At 40.7% G+C, this 17,892-nt stretch overlaps 1 protein-coding gene across 1 annotated transcript in view; it reads right to left on the reverse strand.

Moving 5' to 3' along the window:
• Positions 1–17,892, reverse strand: part of Cped1 (cadherin like and PC-esterase domain containing 1) — a 279,328-nt gene that overhangs the window by 232,775 nt on the left and 28,661 nt on the right. The window contains exon 2 of the mRNA XM_051151876.1: positions 15,295–15,478. Within this exon, the coding sequence (XP_051007833.1) occupies positions 15,295–15,478 (184 nt within the window). The remainder of the gene's footprint in view (positions 1–15,294; positions 15,479–17,892) is intronic.

Raw genomic sequence — 17,892 nt, forward strand, 5'->3', positions numbered from 1 at the left:
GTGTGTGTGTGTGTCTGTCTGTCTGTCTGTCTGTCTCTCTATCTGTAGGATAGAGAGCCCTCAGTGCAGAGCCCTCAGTGGCCAGAAGAGAGTGCCATATCTCACAGAGCTGGAGTTACATATGGTTTTGAGCTGTCTGATATGGATGCTAGGAACTGGAATCTTCTGTGAGAAAGCATGTGGCTGTAACAGCTGGCCCATTTCTTTCTACTGAAAGCTGAGGTTTAGTGAGGGAGAAGGTGAGAGACTGTGGAAGACACCTCATCTTCATGTATGAGCTGTGTCACTCGGGAGGGATGGGTACTTCTGGAACTGAACTTTTCAGCCACCAACTATAAATCTATACCTCATCTCCTCCTGAAGAGAATTAAGTAAGTTACCACACGAAGAGTACACATAACACAACACATTAGTTAATATGCAGTGAAGGATACCTTAAAATAATTTAACTTGAAATGTAGTAAAAAAAAAATTAAAACTATACTTAGATGGGAAGACTTTTTAATCACCAAGAATATGTAAACAAGCAGGAGATAAAAGAACTGGTATGTGTGCGCTACACCAACAGGAATGCCTAGAAATACACACACACACACACACACACACACACACACACGGAGACACACACGTGTGCGCGCACACAAGCACACACATCATTGTTGACTGTGACATATATAGTAGGATGATGGGAGTCAGAGTAATCGTCAATGTCTTCCTATAGTTGCCAGTACCAGGCTGAATATTCTATCATAAACAGGTAACATCGTTCTAAAAACAAAAACACTTTAACTTCCTAAGCACTACAGTTAAAATACACAGAGAGGTAAAGAAACATAATGCTTTGAGAAACCAGAAATCTTTTCAGCCACTGCGTACCTTCCAAAATGCTTCAAAATTCAATAAAATGTTTTGAAGTTGACATGTGTCTTGCTAATTTATGACAAGAATTTTTTAAAGTTCAAAATGTCTGTAAGATAGATTGCCTTAAAGATTTCAATAGGCGCTAGATGGGATGTCAAATGCCTTTAATCCCAGCACTCAGGAGGCAGAAACAGGCAAATCACTGAGTTCAAAGCCAGCCTGGTCTACAGAGCCAGGGCCAGGACATGACTACATAGAGAAACACTGCCTCAAAAAGCCAAAAAAAGAAAGACCAAAACAAAACAAAAAACCAAAAAGAAAAGAAAGAAAGGAAGGAAGAAAGGAAGGAAGGAAGGAAGATATTCAATGGGTAATCAGATTTATTTCTCCTGTAGATGGATAAGTGCTGAGTAAGCATTCCTGAGCAAACAAAGCAACCTGGAGGTGAGCACACATTGTTTCTCAGATGGCGGCTATATGAATAAAACATGCTGGTAGCGCACAGTAGCAAAGCACTGACTTAGTGTCATGATGTCAACAGGAGCAGAATGTAGCGTTGCCGGGAACACAAATTCTTTTTCTTTTAAATTAAACATTTTTTTTATTTTTTACATATACATTTATATTATTATACATATATACAATAAACTACCTATAGCAAGAAGAACCATGACACAATCATGAATTATGTACATGTTACACTCTTAGAGTCTTGGCTATTTATATTTGACAGCCTTGAAGAAAACATCTTTCCTATCTTGGAGCATGTAAAATTCTAAATGTAAATCAATCTCCATCACATTTTGTCATTATCAACTGAAAACATCTGTCTAGACCTAAAACATCTTAAACCCTAAACCACTAAGCTTCATTGTCTTCAACCTGATCTTTAACTCCATCAAAGACTTGAGAAGGAGTAAATTTGATTATCTGAGTATGCCGGGAGTGCAGGTTAGTAGCTTTCCAAATGAGAAGATGACGGAGACAGTTTTCTACCTGAATAGTCACCCAAAACTCTCTATAATGTTGGAGCATCTTCTTCAGCCTTCTGGCCCAATGTATCTGACAGACATATTTGTAAGGCAGGAACTATTGAGGACTTGCTTGGCCTGTCTTGCCAGAGTTTGGCGGTCGATGCTGCCTGCATTCAAGCTTGCCCATTTTTAGGCAGAATTCTGTCTGTGGTAGAAACGACAACATTTTGCCTGATGGCTGGTTTGCCACATTTGAAGCCATCTCCTTAGGAAGCTGCCTCTCTCATCTCCAGTGAGTCAGATCTTCTAAGAGCTGAGCTCACAGTTGGCCAGTTAGCATGTTCTCCAGACAGGTGTCTGCTGCAGGCCAAGCCTGAGAATCATGATCCTGGCAAAGCAGCAGCTACTACAGTGGAGCACATATGTTCTTAGAAACAGGTAGCGATTCCCTTTACATCCTGATAATCAGACTATGTGGTGCTAGCCAGTGGAGATGCTAGCCTGCCCTACCTGAGACCTCGCTACCTCTGCGTCCTTGATCACTGCTTCGTCATTCTGATAAGGAGGTGGAATGCTAAAAGACATTCTTTGAATTCCAAGAGCTCTCTGTTCTAAGGGGAATATTTTGTCACATACATGATAAGATTCTTTTATGCCTTCCACATATTTTTCTTCAAGAAAGAACTGGAAGCTGTTGTGGCTGTTAAAAAGTGTCATTAATTTGTTGGTAGATTTTTGTTTCTTAGAAAACAGAAACGTTCAGAGAAGCTGTAGCAAGGTTCCAGAGAATCTTCTCTAAGTGAGGAGGGTGTGTTCTGTTCTTCAGTTACTTACATGCAGACAGGTTCCTGAGCACATTAGGCTTTGCCCTGCCATCTGGCTAAGCCCCATCACTGTCAGTGATTTTACCTTAAACTGTAGGTACAATTGTTACTTTACCAATGTACCTGTAGGTTAACTTCTTTCAATTGCATGTCAATTGAGCATATGTAAGACGCTATGCTAGGTAGAATAGCATATAAGTGGGCAATAAAAATGTTGTCAGTTTATGCTGTCTATGTTCTAGAAGGAGAGATAAGATAAACATGTGAAGTTATTTTAAAAGTAACACAGAACATTTTCTAGGCACCAGAGATGTATAGATGAAGTGTGAGGAGGTCTCAGATAACAGGGTTAGTATTTCCAATTTGAGATACAGTTATGGGAAAAATTCATGTTTTCTTTTAGAGTTTAAGAAATTACATACAGGAAATCCTATGGCTTGTGTATGTTTTGTATGTCCCACAAAGGTTTGAGTATTGGAATCCTGTCCTTCACTGTAATGAAAGGAAGTTGTTTGAAATATTTATAAAGTGGGACTTAGTAGGAAGTCCTTAGGTCAAGTGGGAACCAGCCTACAGAAATGATGTGGGACACAGTCTCTCACTAGCTTCTTGTATGTGACCCTTCTATTGGAAACCACACACACACACACACACACACACACACACACACACACACGAAACTAGATTTATGTAAGAGGGAGCACTAGGAAACAGCTAAGTAAGGTTCAGGGAACAGAGTAGGCTGAACGTTCGTAAGAGCAAACAGGCCAGGAAGCCCACTGTGAGGTTGCATCTTTTAGGTATGACAGGGAAGCCATGCCCATGAACTCTCAACAATATGGCTACCTAAATGAGACCCAAACAGTAGCAAGACCAATTGGCTTGCACCCATGGATAGGAGAAATCTCATGAGATGCCAACCCTAGGTGAAGAGCTACAGGGAATCAATGAGTGCCGAGATGGGGAGAATTAGTGTTCCCCAGGTGTGAGACCCTAATTGGTTATATAATACCAAGTGGTCAGCCATAGAAATATATACATACAAGCAACACTAAAAAAGCAGAAGAAAAATGCTAAAGCACATAAGCAAGTCAAAGAGAAAAGGATTAATAAAATTAATAAAGTGTCTACCAGCTAGCTCCTCTCCAGGGCAAAGACAGCCTTTAGTCCACCAACAGTCACCAGATTTGACAATTCTATGGTAAGATGGAGAGGACTGAGAATTATCTCAGTGAATTTACATCAATACTTAATTTTATAATTTTAAAATAATTAATATAACTTTTAATGAACACTGATATCATACATTCAAATTTGTCATTATACCAAAAATAACTCAGTCATACAGGCAGTGTCTAGATTTTCTATCCAAAGGAGATTTTGGTGGAGTTTGAAAGGATGCTTCCAGGAGATGGGTGTGGTAAAAGCCAGCTCAGGAGCTGAGGGTAAGCGGGACCACCGAAGAGGAGACAGCCTTCGCCCACAGCTCTGTGTCCACTACTGATGGCAGCAGAGACTGTCTCAGGACGGAGCTCTTCAGCTAGAGAATGCAAAAGTTTTGGAAGGACACCAAGGGGCTATCTTAATTAATTTGAGAGAAAGGGAGTCTAAAAAGAGAACAATTTTAGGCAGTTTCAACAGTTTTATGATCGTGAGATTAGAAAGTAAATGCTGTACAGAATTTTTCATTCTTTCATTATTTATTATAATTTATTCATTTTACATCCCCATTTTCATCCTGTCACTTGTATCTTCCTGTTTCTACCCTCCCTCCCTCCCTCCCTCCCTCTTCTGCGCTAGTCCCCTCCCCTAGACTTAGGAATACTGTATGAAACTGCCCAACTCCTAAATTAAGAAAAAAAAAGTCCAAATATTTCAGGCATCTAATTGTTAATGAAGTGATTAGTGAATCCTCATTAGCGGAATGGACGCCCACTCTTTTGAGTCCCAGCCTCCCCCTCAGCCAATGCACAAACACTGCTTCTTGAAAAAAATCTCAGATGAGAGCTTGTTTTTCTTTCTGGGAGTCTGTCCTCAATCTAAATGTAATATGGATACTATTTATTTTTACAAATTACACCTGCCATTTAAAGCAGTTTAGTCTAGGGAAAAACCAAACAAAATGTCTAATTTATTGTTTGTAAATCTTCCACTCTAAAGATGTATGAAAAGAATAATGCCTTGAAATAAATTATTTATAAAAACTTCAACGTTACATCTAAAAAAAAAAAAAAAAAAAAAAAAGAACTGTTAGTAGGAGAAAATACATTGAACAAAATAGTTCAGAGAAAATATCTTTAAAGTATTATTAAATAGTTCCCAGCTTTGTAAAATTCACGTACCCAGTCTGGATTCTATGAAGATCAAACAATTACAAAGAAGCTAGGCTTAAGGGAGAAACATTACGATTTCAGTAAACATCTGTTTGCTATTTTCTTTTCAAGAATGAATTCACTTAAGAAAGCAGTTTAGTTTTGACCATGCCTTTTAAAAAAGAGAAAGAGAGAGAAAGACACTGGTGTGTGTGTGTGTGTTTTGTCTCCTTTGTACTGTGGAGGGTAAAGAAAACATTCGAAACAGGAGGCCACTCCAAGCTCAACTTTTATAAATAGGAAAGATTTTTGCAAATTTAAAGTAAATTGAACTCAACTCATAGCATAAACAAGTCAGTGAAGTTAAGGCTACATAAACAATCCCTTGCACTCCACTGTGCCAATTAAAGAACAAATTCTGTTCGGTTATAAATACATCAGTATTTCCATATGCACTGAGGAAAATAACAATAAACCTGGGCACACAATTACTGAGTGTCATAATACAATAAAACAGAATGGCACAGCTTTATAAGTTTCTTTGATTCAATTTCTTTCTTTCTTTCTCTCTCTCTCTCTCTTTCTTTCTTTCTTTCTTTCTTTCTTTCTTTCTTTCTTTGTTTTTCAAGCCCACGTTTGATTAGTTGAAGTTCAGAAGCTCTTCCAGCTCGGCCCTGAGCCCATTACTCACATAATCAAAAGCACATGCGAGATGGGTTCTAGGTGAAACATCGACCGAGCAAAGGACACTGCACCTTTTTAAATGTGACCTTTACTCTTTCCTCTTCCTGCTAAATAATTATACAGCAAATTAAAGCCAGGAGAGCAGCAAGGTGCTGGTGGGGAGTAGCAGGGAGGAAGAGGAATGAGAAGTTCATTAGACTCTCAAGTTTTAAGCTATCAGTGTAAGCACCTGCAATACATGTGCACAAACAGCCAAAGGGGACCAGCTTCAAACTGGGCCCAGACTAGGGGTTTTCCGCTCCTTCCTTTCATAAATTCTTCTGTCCGTACAATGCCAGATGGAAGCTAAGACTAAAGAAATGTACCCCAGTAATGCATTCCCCACTGTGTGTGTGTGTGTGTGTGTGTGTGTGTGTTGTTGAATCATAACCTGGAAGATTGTCTAGTCTTCCTACACAATACGGCAACTCAACTGCATCAGCCTTGTTTCTGTTCCACCCACACTTTCTGACAGTGAGATATGGACTTTTCCATTAGGACACTCCTAACTGGGTTAAAGGTGCTAAGGATGCTCACCTTTGCCTAAAGTTACTACAAATAAGCCTTGTGTGAAAGTCTTGTTAAAGATGGGAACAGAAAAATATTGGTTCTGCTGCATGAGGATATTCCAGAAACAGTTTCGCAATAGGAATACATTATTTTTAATTTTCTGATTCTTGCTGCAGTTTGATTTCTGCTACAGCTGGAGAAATATATCTTCTTCAAAGACCTCTAAATAATTCTGACTTGACAAATATATATATATATATATATATATATATATATATATTCTGTCAGAATCTTTTAAATATATTATTTGTAGTCTACCTTGAAAGCCAGTCAGTAACTTTGAGAAAATATCTATTCTCTTCTAGGCTACTGCCCCATGCTGTGAATTAAGACTTTGATTTACTAAACAGTACCTACGTCCTACGAAAGACACTTGATGGAGCTTCATTATTATTATTATTTTATTTTTTGCTTGAGTGAAGGATACAACTATGAAAATACTAGATCATAAACTATATCTTTTGGAAAGAAGGTATTAGAATAGCACAAAATGAGTCTTTTACACTGTGCCAGGAAAGAGCTTCAAAGAATAATACAGAGGGACACAGATGGCCCTGGGGACAATATGGAACTTTGGGCATTTATTCTTGTTGCTTTTGAGGTTCAAAAACATCAAAAGCTATATGCTCACTTTCACATTCTCTTCGCTGGAAAACATCTTTAGGCAATACCATTTGCTACCTGGTTTTACAGTATATTAAACATGCAGGGACCTAGCCATCATGTCTAAGTATATGGCCCCTGCAAACCCACATGTCCTGCTTTGGCCTCTCTGCTTGAGTTTCTAGTGTCCATATACCCGAGCAAAGCTCAGAGTATCTGCACCTAAGTATGCCTGAGCTCATCTGGCCTTCTCTCAAAACAACCAACAAAGATGAGAAGAGACTCCTGAAAGCACCACCCCCTCCCCCATACACACATCTGCCCAAAGAGTATAGTAGGTTTAAGAAGCCACCCATCTGTGGAGTGGGGGTTGTCTCTGACTCTGTTGCCTGCCTTTCGATCCCTTCCCCACAGCTAGGTTCCCGTGTGTGGCCTCAGTGGGGGAGGATGTGCTTAGTCCTGCTTCGACCTGATGTTCCAGGGTGGGTTTGTACCCATGGTGGGGGTCAGGCGGCTCCCCTTCTCTGAGGACAAGGGGAAGGGAGAACAGGAATAAGAGAAGAGGAATGTGAAAACGGAACTGGGAGGGGAAGAAGGTGGGGCTGCGATCAGGCTGCAAACTGATTTAATTAATTCATTAATTAATGAAAAAGAGAAAAAGCTACTAAATTATAAGATAAATTTCATGAGATATTCAGTGTTGAAGCCTAATGATCGATGTACTTATTTCTATAGTCAATAAGTATTTATCTCTATGTGGAAGGGATGATTTTAAGTGATAAGCAGAAAGACTTGATTTTTGAAATTTGGAAATTTCCAGACTGTATATAAGCTTAGAGCATTCTAAGACAATGTGTCTAGACTTCACGTTTACAACTGAGACTGTCTCATGAGAGCATGTAGGTTGAGAGCTCTCAGTGTAAGAGCCGCCAGGACTGTTCACTTCACCCACCCCAGCAGCACATCCCTATGCTGGATCACATTTACCTGACCAAAAAGGAACACCATATCCTCCTCTTTGTAACCAGGTCACACAATAACAATATTACCCAGCATCCTACAGGCTTACTGCATACTGTTCTCAAAGAGTCAATTTGAATACAAAGGAAAGGAGGCCCTGAAAGGTTAAGTCTTCCAAGGCTACATACCCATTAAAAATGAGAATCCAAGCCTAGGGACTGCAGCTTTGCTTCTTACTCTAAAGCTTGCGCTTTTCGATCACCAGAGTCTATATCACTCCTCCACAGAAGCAGTTTCGGTGGTTAAGCTCTTAACATTTGTCATGTTTACTATTAATTATCAGCTAGATAGGATCTAGACTCATGTAGGGAAGCCTGTGACCGGTCCTGTTCGGGATTATCTTTACTGTACCAACTGAATTGATGTGGGAGCATTGGCCCACTGTGGGTGGCGTCATTCCCTGGCTGGGATTCTAGACTTCTGTAAGTGGAGAGAGGGAGCTGGGCAGTGGCAGCATTCACCACTCTCTCCTTCCTGATGGTGGCCGCCATGAGAGCAGCTGCTTCAAGCCCCTGTCACCTGGCTTCCCTGCAGTAATGGACTGTACCTTGGATGGCGAGTGAAGATGAGCCCTGCCTCCCACAGACTGGCCCTGCTTCCTACAGACTGGCCCTGCTTCCCACAGACTGCTGCAGCTGAAGCATTTATCACAGCAGTTGGAGAAGAAACTAAGACAACACTTGCAGATAATTTAACTTTCATCTACCTTAGAGAGTCATTTTCAATAAAAACAGTAAAGAAAATTTTGGATAGCTTTTCCATCATGAGAGTTTCAGATGAAGATCAGGAGAGTAAGAAGCCAAGAAAAAAAAAATATATGTGTGTGTGTGTGTGTGTGTGTGTGTGTGTGTGTGTGTGTGTGTGTGTGTGTATCCTATGGAGACATTACTATTTTGAAAGAACAAGTGAATGTAACTAAATATACTAAACAAGTCAGGTATGGTGGATCATGCCTATAACACTCATGAGGCTTAAGCAAGAGGATTATTGCAAGATTGGAAAAGAAGGAAGAAAATAGGGAAGGAGGAAAGGAAGGAAGGAGACAAGGAGAGAAGAAGGAAGGCGGACATGAAGCAGGGAAGGAAGTAGTTTTCTTTCTTCTTTACTATAGTTTTGTATTAATTAGTGGCTGCATCTCTCATTCTACAGCCCGAGTCTTCTGTCAGTGTTTCCCAAGATCACATTTGGGTAAATTACATTAGGAAAGAAGAGGCTGCCTTAGAGCCTGTGTAAAAGATGATTCTTCAGAACACGATGTGTCAAGTTTGAAGCCAACAAATGCTGAGCAGTACTTATGATAGCAGGCCTTGCAGCATCTCTTAGCAATAGCTTAACTGAAGCCCACTGTCACAGAACACTCCAGCCCTTTCTGGGGGATTCTCTAAGAACCAAAATATGGAATTTACTTTTCAATAGAAACATTTCTTTGGCCCTTGATTCACTGCATTGTTTACCGTTGTCTGTGTAATAGTCCCATATATATATACATACACATACACACTACACACACACACACACACACACACACACACACACACACACACATATATATATATATATATATCTGGGTCATATGGGAAGCTGGAAAGAGTAGCTGTAACATTTGTTCCTTTCTTCTGAAAACTTTCAGTTGTTGCTTTGCTCTATATCTTTGGAGGTTTAACAGCAAAGCTAATCCTACATTATTGTAGCTAAGAAGGCATATCCAATGAGTTCTAATTTTATACCTTCGTTTTGGTAGTTGTGTTATTATGTCTGGCTCCTGCTGCCTACCTTGTGCTGAACATCACACCAGAATGCCACCCTTCTCTCACTCCTCTCACAGGACGGTCCAAGAGTTACCAGCTTCTGGGCGGTGATACAGCAGTGTTAAAGCCCTCTGATTAAAATACCTTCTTAACAGAGGTGGATGAGGGTGAACACTGCACCTGATCCAGTGACTGCTGCAATGCAGGTTGTGGGGCCAATCCAAGCAGTGAGAGTTCAGGGCTCTGAGAGGTCCTAGCTGGCCCCTTTCTGCTATCAAAGAGGGAGCCTTCTTTCCCCAGAGTAAAAGATGACTCTCAAACAATCTTTGATGAAATAGTTAGCGCTTTTCTGTTTATTTCATGTGAAAGAGGGACCTATAAACTTGAACAGTGGGAGGGGGGTGAGAATGAATGTGTGTCATTGGCTGGAACTAGGATGCTAGCAATGCTGTATTTGCATGGGGAAAAGATAACAGGAGACAAGTTCTTGTGACTGACCACCTGTAACCTTGGAACTGTATCACCTGCTCCTGAGGCAGACACAGAAAACAAGAACAAAGCTTTGTCCCTCACCTTCCGTTCTTAGGATGAGATTTTACATTTCAAATGTGAGGTTTCCTGACTTTGAACACACTCCATCTCAGAAGTTCTGTGCCAGTTCCCCTGGAGGCACAGTCCACAAGCCCCACAATATGCTTTATTGCAAGCCATAGAATTCTTCCTGAATGAGGTTTGTTGCAGCTTAAAAAATGAAATCATCTCAAACACAGGTTCCAATTGCCATCTTGTTACTGGATCAAGTTACGTCCATTATCCATCTAAATACATCAGTCAAAAAACAAAAAACAAAAAACAAAAAACAAAAAAACAAAAAACAAAAACAAACAAAAAAAAACAAAAAACAAACAAAACAAAACAAAAACCTCTCCAGAAGGGTACAATAATAAAAATTTTAGGGTTGCAGAGCCATGCAATGTCCATTGCAACTAATCAACTCCATTGTAGCCAAACATAATATAAAAGCTAAGGAGTGTAATTGTGTTCCAACAAAGCTTTATTTGCACAGTCACTGAACCAGATTTGGCCAACCTTGGCAAGTCCTTTTACTTTTTAAAATTTCTTCAGAAAACTTTCCATAGAAACCCCTCAAGTAAGGAAACAAATGTTATTCAAGTTCCATGAGTTTGAGGTCAGTTTTGGATTGTAACACACAGAGTGTGACAGCATATACAATATATTTGAAAGTTGGGGGCTAGGTGTACACCACTTTTAAAGTAAACAGGAATAATTCTGACCCAGTATAAAAGCTACTGTCAGAGTCTCTTGGGCACATTTTATTTAAACTTCTACTTATTCACTTATTCTACTCTCTTTTAGGTCACTCTGCACTAAAGTGCTGATTTACTAAACAGCACCTGTGTGGGAGAAGAGTTATCTTTTCCTAAGCACATTATATGCTCCCCTGAATGCAAGGACTTATGGTCTACTATTCAAAGCAAGGCATTGGAAGGCCATGAAGGTATGCTTTCAATCCGTGACATTTTGTAGGCTTAGCTGTCAAAGGATCATTGTCCTTGTGCTGTTCTCAAAAGCAGTGTAAAAATGAAATAATGACTATAAACACCTCTACTGTTAAGTTATAAGCAATACGGTGGCACAGCAGCAAGCAGGCTTTTGTGTAGTTTTCTTTCTGAAATTAATTCTGAGAATTATTGCTTCTTGAGCCCATCACCTACCCCTTAGATCAGCGTCCCTAACCTGGCTGCACGTAAGATCACATGTATGTGTCCCTAGCACGTACAATTCAGGCCCAGGCCCAGAACTAAGAATGAGACAAAACGTAGGCAAGACTTTATTTGCTTCTTCGCAAACTGGGTTGGAGAAAGTAATTAAATCCATTTCATGTATTACTAAGAAGTGAATATTACAACAGCCTTTAAGAAAGTTCCAGAGCTGAAATAACTTACACTCATATAATCCTGGCCCATATTCTTTCCCAATGGAGTCATCAACTTCTGTTATGCCCGTAGGACGGAATTAACCCCTAGAGAAAGAGATCCCGTAGTGTTTGTATCCTAATTTAGAGCCTGAAATTGCCAACCTTTTCTTTCAAATAGTGTTTATTAAACAGAACTTAAAAAAAAAAAAAAAAAAAAGGAAAGAAAAAGGCAAAATGCCTAACCCACGGGCTGGAGAAATGGCTCAGTGGTTAAGAGTACTGGCTGCTCTTCCTAAGGATTGGACTCAGTTCCCAGCACACATATGGCGCTCCCAACTGTCTATAACTTCAGTTCCAGGGTATCTGACACATCTTCTGGCCTGTCAGGGCAATGTTCACACAAGTAAAAACAGACATACGTACAGGCAAAGCACATGTACACATAAAATAAAATGAACAGAAAACAACAAAAAAAAAACCTTGATGTTACTCTACCAGAACAGATTACATTTAACAGAAGAATGGTGCCTGTCTGGCCTATGAACCTTTTATATATATTTCTCTAACTTTTATTATTTTTATCATCCTTTAAAGGCTTTTTAAAAAAATGTCTCTAAGCTGAGAAAAGGCTACTTGTGCCTTAAAAGATGGTACAAAAAGAGAGGTCAGCAGAGTGATTTGGGTGAATTGGCACAGGAGAGAAGAGCAGGGTCACACACAGATACCAGGTATGCAGAGCAGGGTTTTCTTTTTAAGAGGAAACTATGTCTTCTACTTAGTTCCCTTTGTCCATGAACATATTTTAGGCCCACATCGACCCTGCCCCTTTGCCCTCTGCAGCACAGGCAGGGGCTTATATTTCGGTTTTAACATTGTGTCTTCAGGCTGTGCATTAGTGCCAGGAAAAAAAGTGCAGTGGCCAAACACAAGGCTCCAGGTCCTTCCAAGTTGCTTCTGCTTCTGAGCTGCTCAGCCTGGGGCCATCAGTTCCCGGGTACCAGTGCAGCTTCCTTCTCTGCTGGTGCACATGAGGTAAGACAGTGTAAATGTGTCCTTCTCTGCTGGTGCACATGAGGTAAGACAGTATAAACGTGTCCTTCTCTGCTGGTGCACATGAGGTAAGGCAGTGTAAACGTGTCCCACCAAAGAAAGCACGAGAATTCCAGTGTGGAAAAGGCATTCCTGTAAAGCATGCAGGGTGTACAATTCAAATAGAGCTTATAGGTTAAATTGCTGTTTGTATAAAAAAAAAAAAAAGTTGTGATTTCTCTTTAATTCCATATAGGGTAAATGTGAGATTAGAATCACCGGGCTGTTGTATTTCAAGTATTCTCTGCACAGTGCTCCACAGTGAAAAAAAAATTAAAAACCAAAATCAATTTTCATACTTCACATATTGTGAAATCGATCCCATTGCTGGAGGCAATAGGTAGCAGAGTAAAAGAATGCAAAAGTATGCTGGGGAGATGTTTTTAAAGCTGGAGGAACGCTGGGAAGGGAATTCAATCAGCATCTATGTGACAAATGCTGGTGACATTACACAGTTCTCCCTGCTATCAGGCCCAGCAGCTCCTCTGGCTGACAGATTCTGTTGCTTCTAGCCGCCTTTGCACTTTCCTACTTACTTGGAAGCTGCAAAGTAATCCTCCTTATTTTGTGTCAAAGGGACCCACAGACATCAAGGGAAAGAGGTGATGCCATCGGTCTGTTTTGCAGCTGGAGAAATTTAAAATTGGATTGAAGATAAAATGCATAGATAATCCACATTGTATCCACACTAAGTCAGGGGCAGTATAAAAACATAGAGAAAATTAGGGATTTTAGACCACAGTAGCATGTCACCAGGGACACTTGGCATGACATAGGAAATGCGGGTCACAAAACAGCTGGAGGTGGGATTAGAGAGATGCTAAACACTTTGTATATTTCCTTTATCCAATCCCTATTCTAATGAGGTTTTGATGAAGTCACTTCCAAATGCTCTGCCACTTTAGCTTGCTCACTTATAATAGAACTAAACCCAGCAAAACTCAAAAAAGTTCACCAGCTTTGTTTTCAGCTCTTATCAGCAAGCATTCCAGGGTTTACATAATCCTTTATGGTTCTTTTATTTGTAGAGAGGTCCACAGGCTTGGATTTGTAAGCCACTCCCACAGGATAGAGACCAGTATGCTGCATTTGCAGAGGCCTGCCTTGCAAACAATGTTCTCAACTCCTTAAGACTGTATTTCTTCTCAACCATATCTTCATGGGTTCTACTCCCTGAAAGGTTCACCAGCCAAGGGTGAAAGGCGACTAAGGTCAAGTATTATCCATCCTCCTCAGAAACATCTTCCCAACTGTCTTTCATCTCCACAAGCCAGCGAAGGAATACCACACTGCATGAGAAGCCAGCGTGCTATCAGCATATTTGGGCACCATAATCTGTTCATTTTCTCCCAAAGGAGTTACCATGAAAAACAGCAGTCATTTCAAATTTTTTCTTTTGCCTTTCCTATGGGAGGGGGAAAAAAAGAAAATAGATGCACACACAACCTTTCCAACATTAGGGTTCCACTTCCACAAATTCTATGTTGACAATTAATTTTTTTTAGTTCTCACGTGTGCATTGAAACTGAATAGTTCTTACTGTCATTGTTCTCTGAACAATTCCCTACGTATAATAACTGTGTGAGATATATTTATATTATGTTAGGTTTTATAAATGATCTAGAAGTGATTCCAAATATGTGGGAGGGTTATTGGCACAGACTACCCTGTTTCATTGAAGGGACTGGGGTATCTGCAGGGAGTCCTTGTGGGCACTGAAAGATGGCTATATTATGCCATTGTCAAAAGAAAGAAAGAGAAAATGTGGCCAGCTTATGCGGAGTGCAGTCCGCATTAGTGCATCTCCCATGAGTTCAGTGCGGGATAACGAGCCACAGGAGACAAAGGCAGGAGAAGGACAGAGAAGAACACAGGAAATGAGAGGGGTCTCGGGGCCTCCCATCCACTCGTCCCTCACATCATTATGGTCCATTTCTACCTGTAAAGATTTAGCTTCCTCTTGGATCATGAGGAGAATTCACGTGTCTCAAGCTTAGGCAGTGATAGAGCCATGAGTACAGAGTTTAGCATGAGACCTACACTGTGTTCGGCTGTTGGAGAGGTAAGTGTAGCTGTTAGTCTTTCTGCCCTCTCAACCTTCTTCATCTACTCAATTTTCTTTCAAATAATTTGACAACTTGTCTCTTATTTTTCTCTTCAAACGATGGAAACAAAAATCCTCGGTGACTAATGGCATGGATAGTAAATGTCCTTATCACTTCATATGTAGAGCCATCTGTGAATCCCATTTCAACTGGCTTTACAAAACAATTTCCAGCACATTCTACTTGCAGTCAAATGAAGTGGCAATTTTCTTAAAATATGGAGTAATTTGGTTCTAGGCAGAATATGTATTAACACTTATAAACATAAACATTTTTAATGTTGCATTTAAATATGGATGATGTGACTTGAAAGTGCCACAGAAACACAATCAGAATAATTTCAAGAATAAGGAGATCTAACTAAGGAAGATTGAGAAAAGTTAATGAAAAGAAACACAGAAGCTGCGTATGTTTGATCATGGATAAAACCTTGTTTTGTGAAACAGTCTGAGAGGAAGGAAACAAGCAGCAGATTCTGACCCTGTTCATATGTCCAGTAAGGTCAAGAGCTACTTAATATTCTGACCTTGATCCGACAGCTCCGGGCCTAGACCACCTCCAAGTCTTCCTTCAACAGTGACAACATGGTAGCCGTGCTGGGCAAGGAGGTGCTGGTGAGCCTGAAGCTGTGCTCTCCTATAGGAAGGAGGTCTGTGGAGGATGGCCCTTCTGCCGTGACTGCCGAAGTATGTCTCAATCGAGTCTTCAATCTAAGAAAAGAAAGAAGGCATGAAAATCCAAGGTGAGACGGCAGTGCATTTCCATGGAATGGTACCATCAACACACTCCAAGGCCATTCAGAAAGCTCCCCTTTCTGTTTCCTCTAGGAAGGAAAGGCTACAATTCTCTGTTCACTGGCAAGGACTGAGACAATTGCAAGCAAGCACTGAGGGTGAGCTGAGCAGCTCACACTGTTACAGGAAGATGAATGTTTAAAAAACACAGAGCTCCTTGGGGGAAACTGCTGCCTAGGATGACAGAGTAGCTGAAAACACAAATTAACAGTAATGACTGTCATCAAAGGAGTCCCAGTCACACTACCTTTTAATCACATTTAGGCAAACACCATAGAAGCCAAGGATTCATCGAGGACAGGACCTGTGCTGGGGACACAGTCGGAAAGAGAGAGCTGAGAGGCTGACAGCACTGTCTGCAATGATGAATATTGATCGCCAGCTTGACAGAATTGAGAATCGCATGACAGCCAAACCTCTGGGCATTTATGGGAGGGAGCTGCTAAGTTGACTTAGCTGAGGTGGGAAACCTCACCTGAAATGTGGGCAGCATCATTCTAATGGCTGTTATTTTGAACTGTGTATAAGAAGAAAGCAAGCTGAGTATCAGCATTCATTTCTTTCTGAGTCCTGAGTACAGTATGATGAACTAATTAATACCCCTGTTGTTCTGCCTTCCCAACAATGACTGACTGTACCCCACAAATGGAAAGGCAAAATAAATTGATTTTGTGAGGTATTTTGTGACACTGATGACAAAAATGACTGATACTGTTAGTTTTAATCAACCACAATAGAGCAAGGTTGAAGGCATCTTCCTGAGCCAGGAAGGATCTTTTAGTGTGAGCCAACAAGAGCTGATGGGACATAATGACTCATGGTTCTTCCCACAGTAGTTGCTCCCCCAAATACACATTCCTTTTTCTCACTACAGTGCTTAGGTTATCCCATGAATAATACCGTCTATTCACGGAAAGAGGCAGATACCGAGCATTTTTTTGACACTCAAGAGTAAGTCTTGATAAAGTGATACTGGCTTATTCTTGGAAGGGATGAGGTTGGACAATGGTCAGGCAAGAAATATAAAAAGCAAAAGAAGAGATGGCAAAGGAGAGGTACAGGAAATAAGGTGAAATCATGTCCAATGGAAGCTGTCCATGAGCTGGTTCACTTAGTGGGTCTGGAGTCTGGAGCATACGACACCCATTGATTTCAGTACTTAGAATGGTGTTGGGTTTTTTTTGTTGTTGTTGTTGTTGTCATTTTTGTTTTGTTTTGTTTTACTACTCCCATTAACAGATTAGGTTGGTCTCACTTCATCATTTAAAAGATGTGTGTGGGGGGGGTGGGGGGGGGCTTATGCATGGTACCTGTGGAGGCCAGGAAAAAGTATCAGGTCTCCTGGGGCTGGAGATTTGGGGGATTGAGGGCCACCTGACCTGAGTTCTGAGAATGAATCTCTGGTCCTCTGGAAGAGCAGCAATTGCTGGTAACCACTGGGCCATCTTTCCAACACGTAAATCTACTCCATTGTCAAGCACCACAAGGCTGCTAGCAGCTGTTTGTCCACTGGTCACAGAGCCCAGTCGTTGCCCCACCTGGTTCCCACCTTCCTCTTTATACACCATCACGCCTTCTGCCTACAAACGCCTTATGCATCCATCCATCAAACTCTAAAACGTTCCCAAATAGTTCCTCTTTCTTGGAAAATTTAACTATTGCTTGATGAAACACCATGACCAAAGCAACTTGGAGAGCAAAGGGTTTATTTGGCTCACACTTCCATATGACTGCTCATCACTAATGGAAATCAAACAAGGAAGGAACCTGAAGGCAGAAAATGACGCAGAGGAGGAGTATCACACACTGGCTTACTCCTATGGCTTACTCAACTTGCCGTCTTATAAAACCTGGGACCACCAGCTCAGGTATGGTACCACCCACATCAACCACTAAATAAGAAAATGCCTTTAAAAAGAGGTGGGGTGCTGGAAAGATGGCTCAGTGGTTAAGAGTGCTGGCTGCCCTTCCATAGGTCTTGATTTCAATTCCCAACAACCACATCATTGCTCACAACCATCTGTAATGTGATCTGATGCCCTTTTCTGGCCTACAGGTGTATATGTAGGCAGAACACTGTATATATAATAATAAATAAATAAATCTTTGTAAAAAGAAAAAGAAAATGCCCTCCAAGCTTGCCTACAGCCCATTCTTCTTGTAGGTATTTCTCAGTTGAGGATTCCTCCTCTCAGATGACTATAATTTTTGTCAAGTTGACAAAAAAACTATCCATCACTATGAGCATTTATGAAAGGATTTTACATCTCACACCTGGGTCAGTTCCTTAGAAATCAGGCTCACCTGGTTAGTTTATCCTTAATGTCTAT

This window comes from Acomys russatus, chromosome 10 (genome assembly GCF_903995435.1).
Source record: "Acomys russatus chromosome 10, mAcoRus1.1, whole genome shotgun sequence".
Classification (NCBI taxonomy): Eukaryota; Metazoa; Chordata; class Mammalia; order Rodentia; family Muridae; genus Acomys; species Acomys russatus.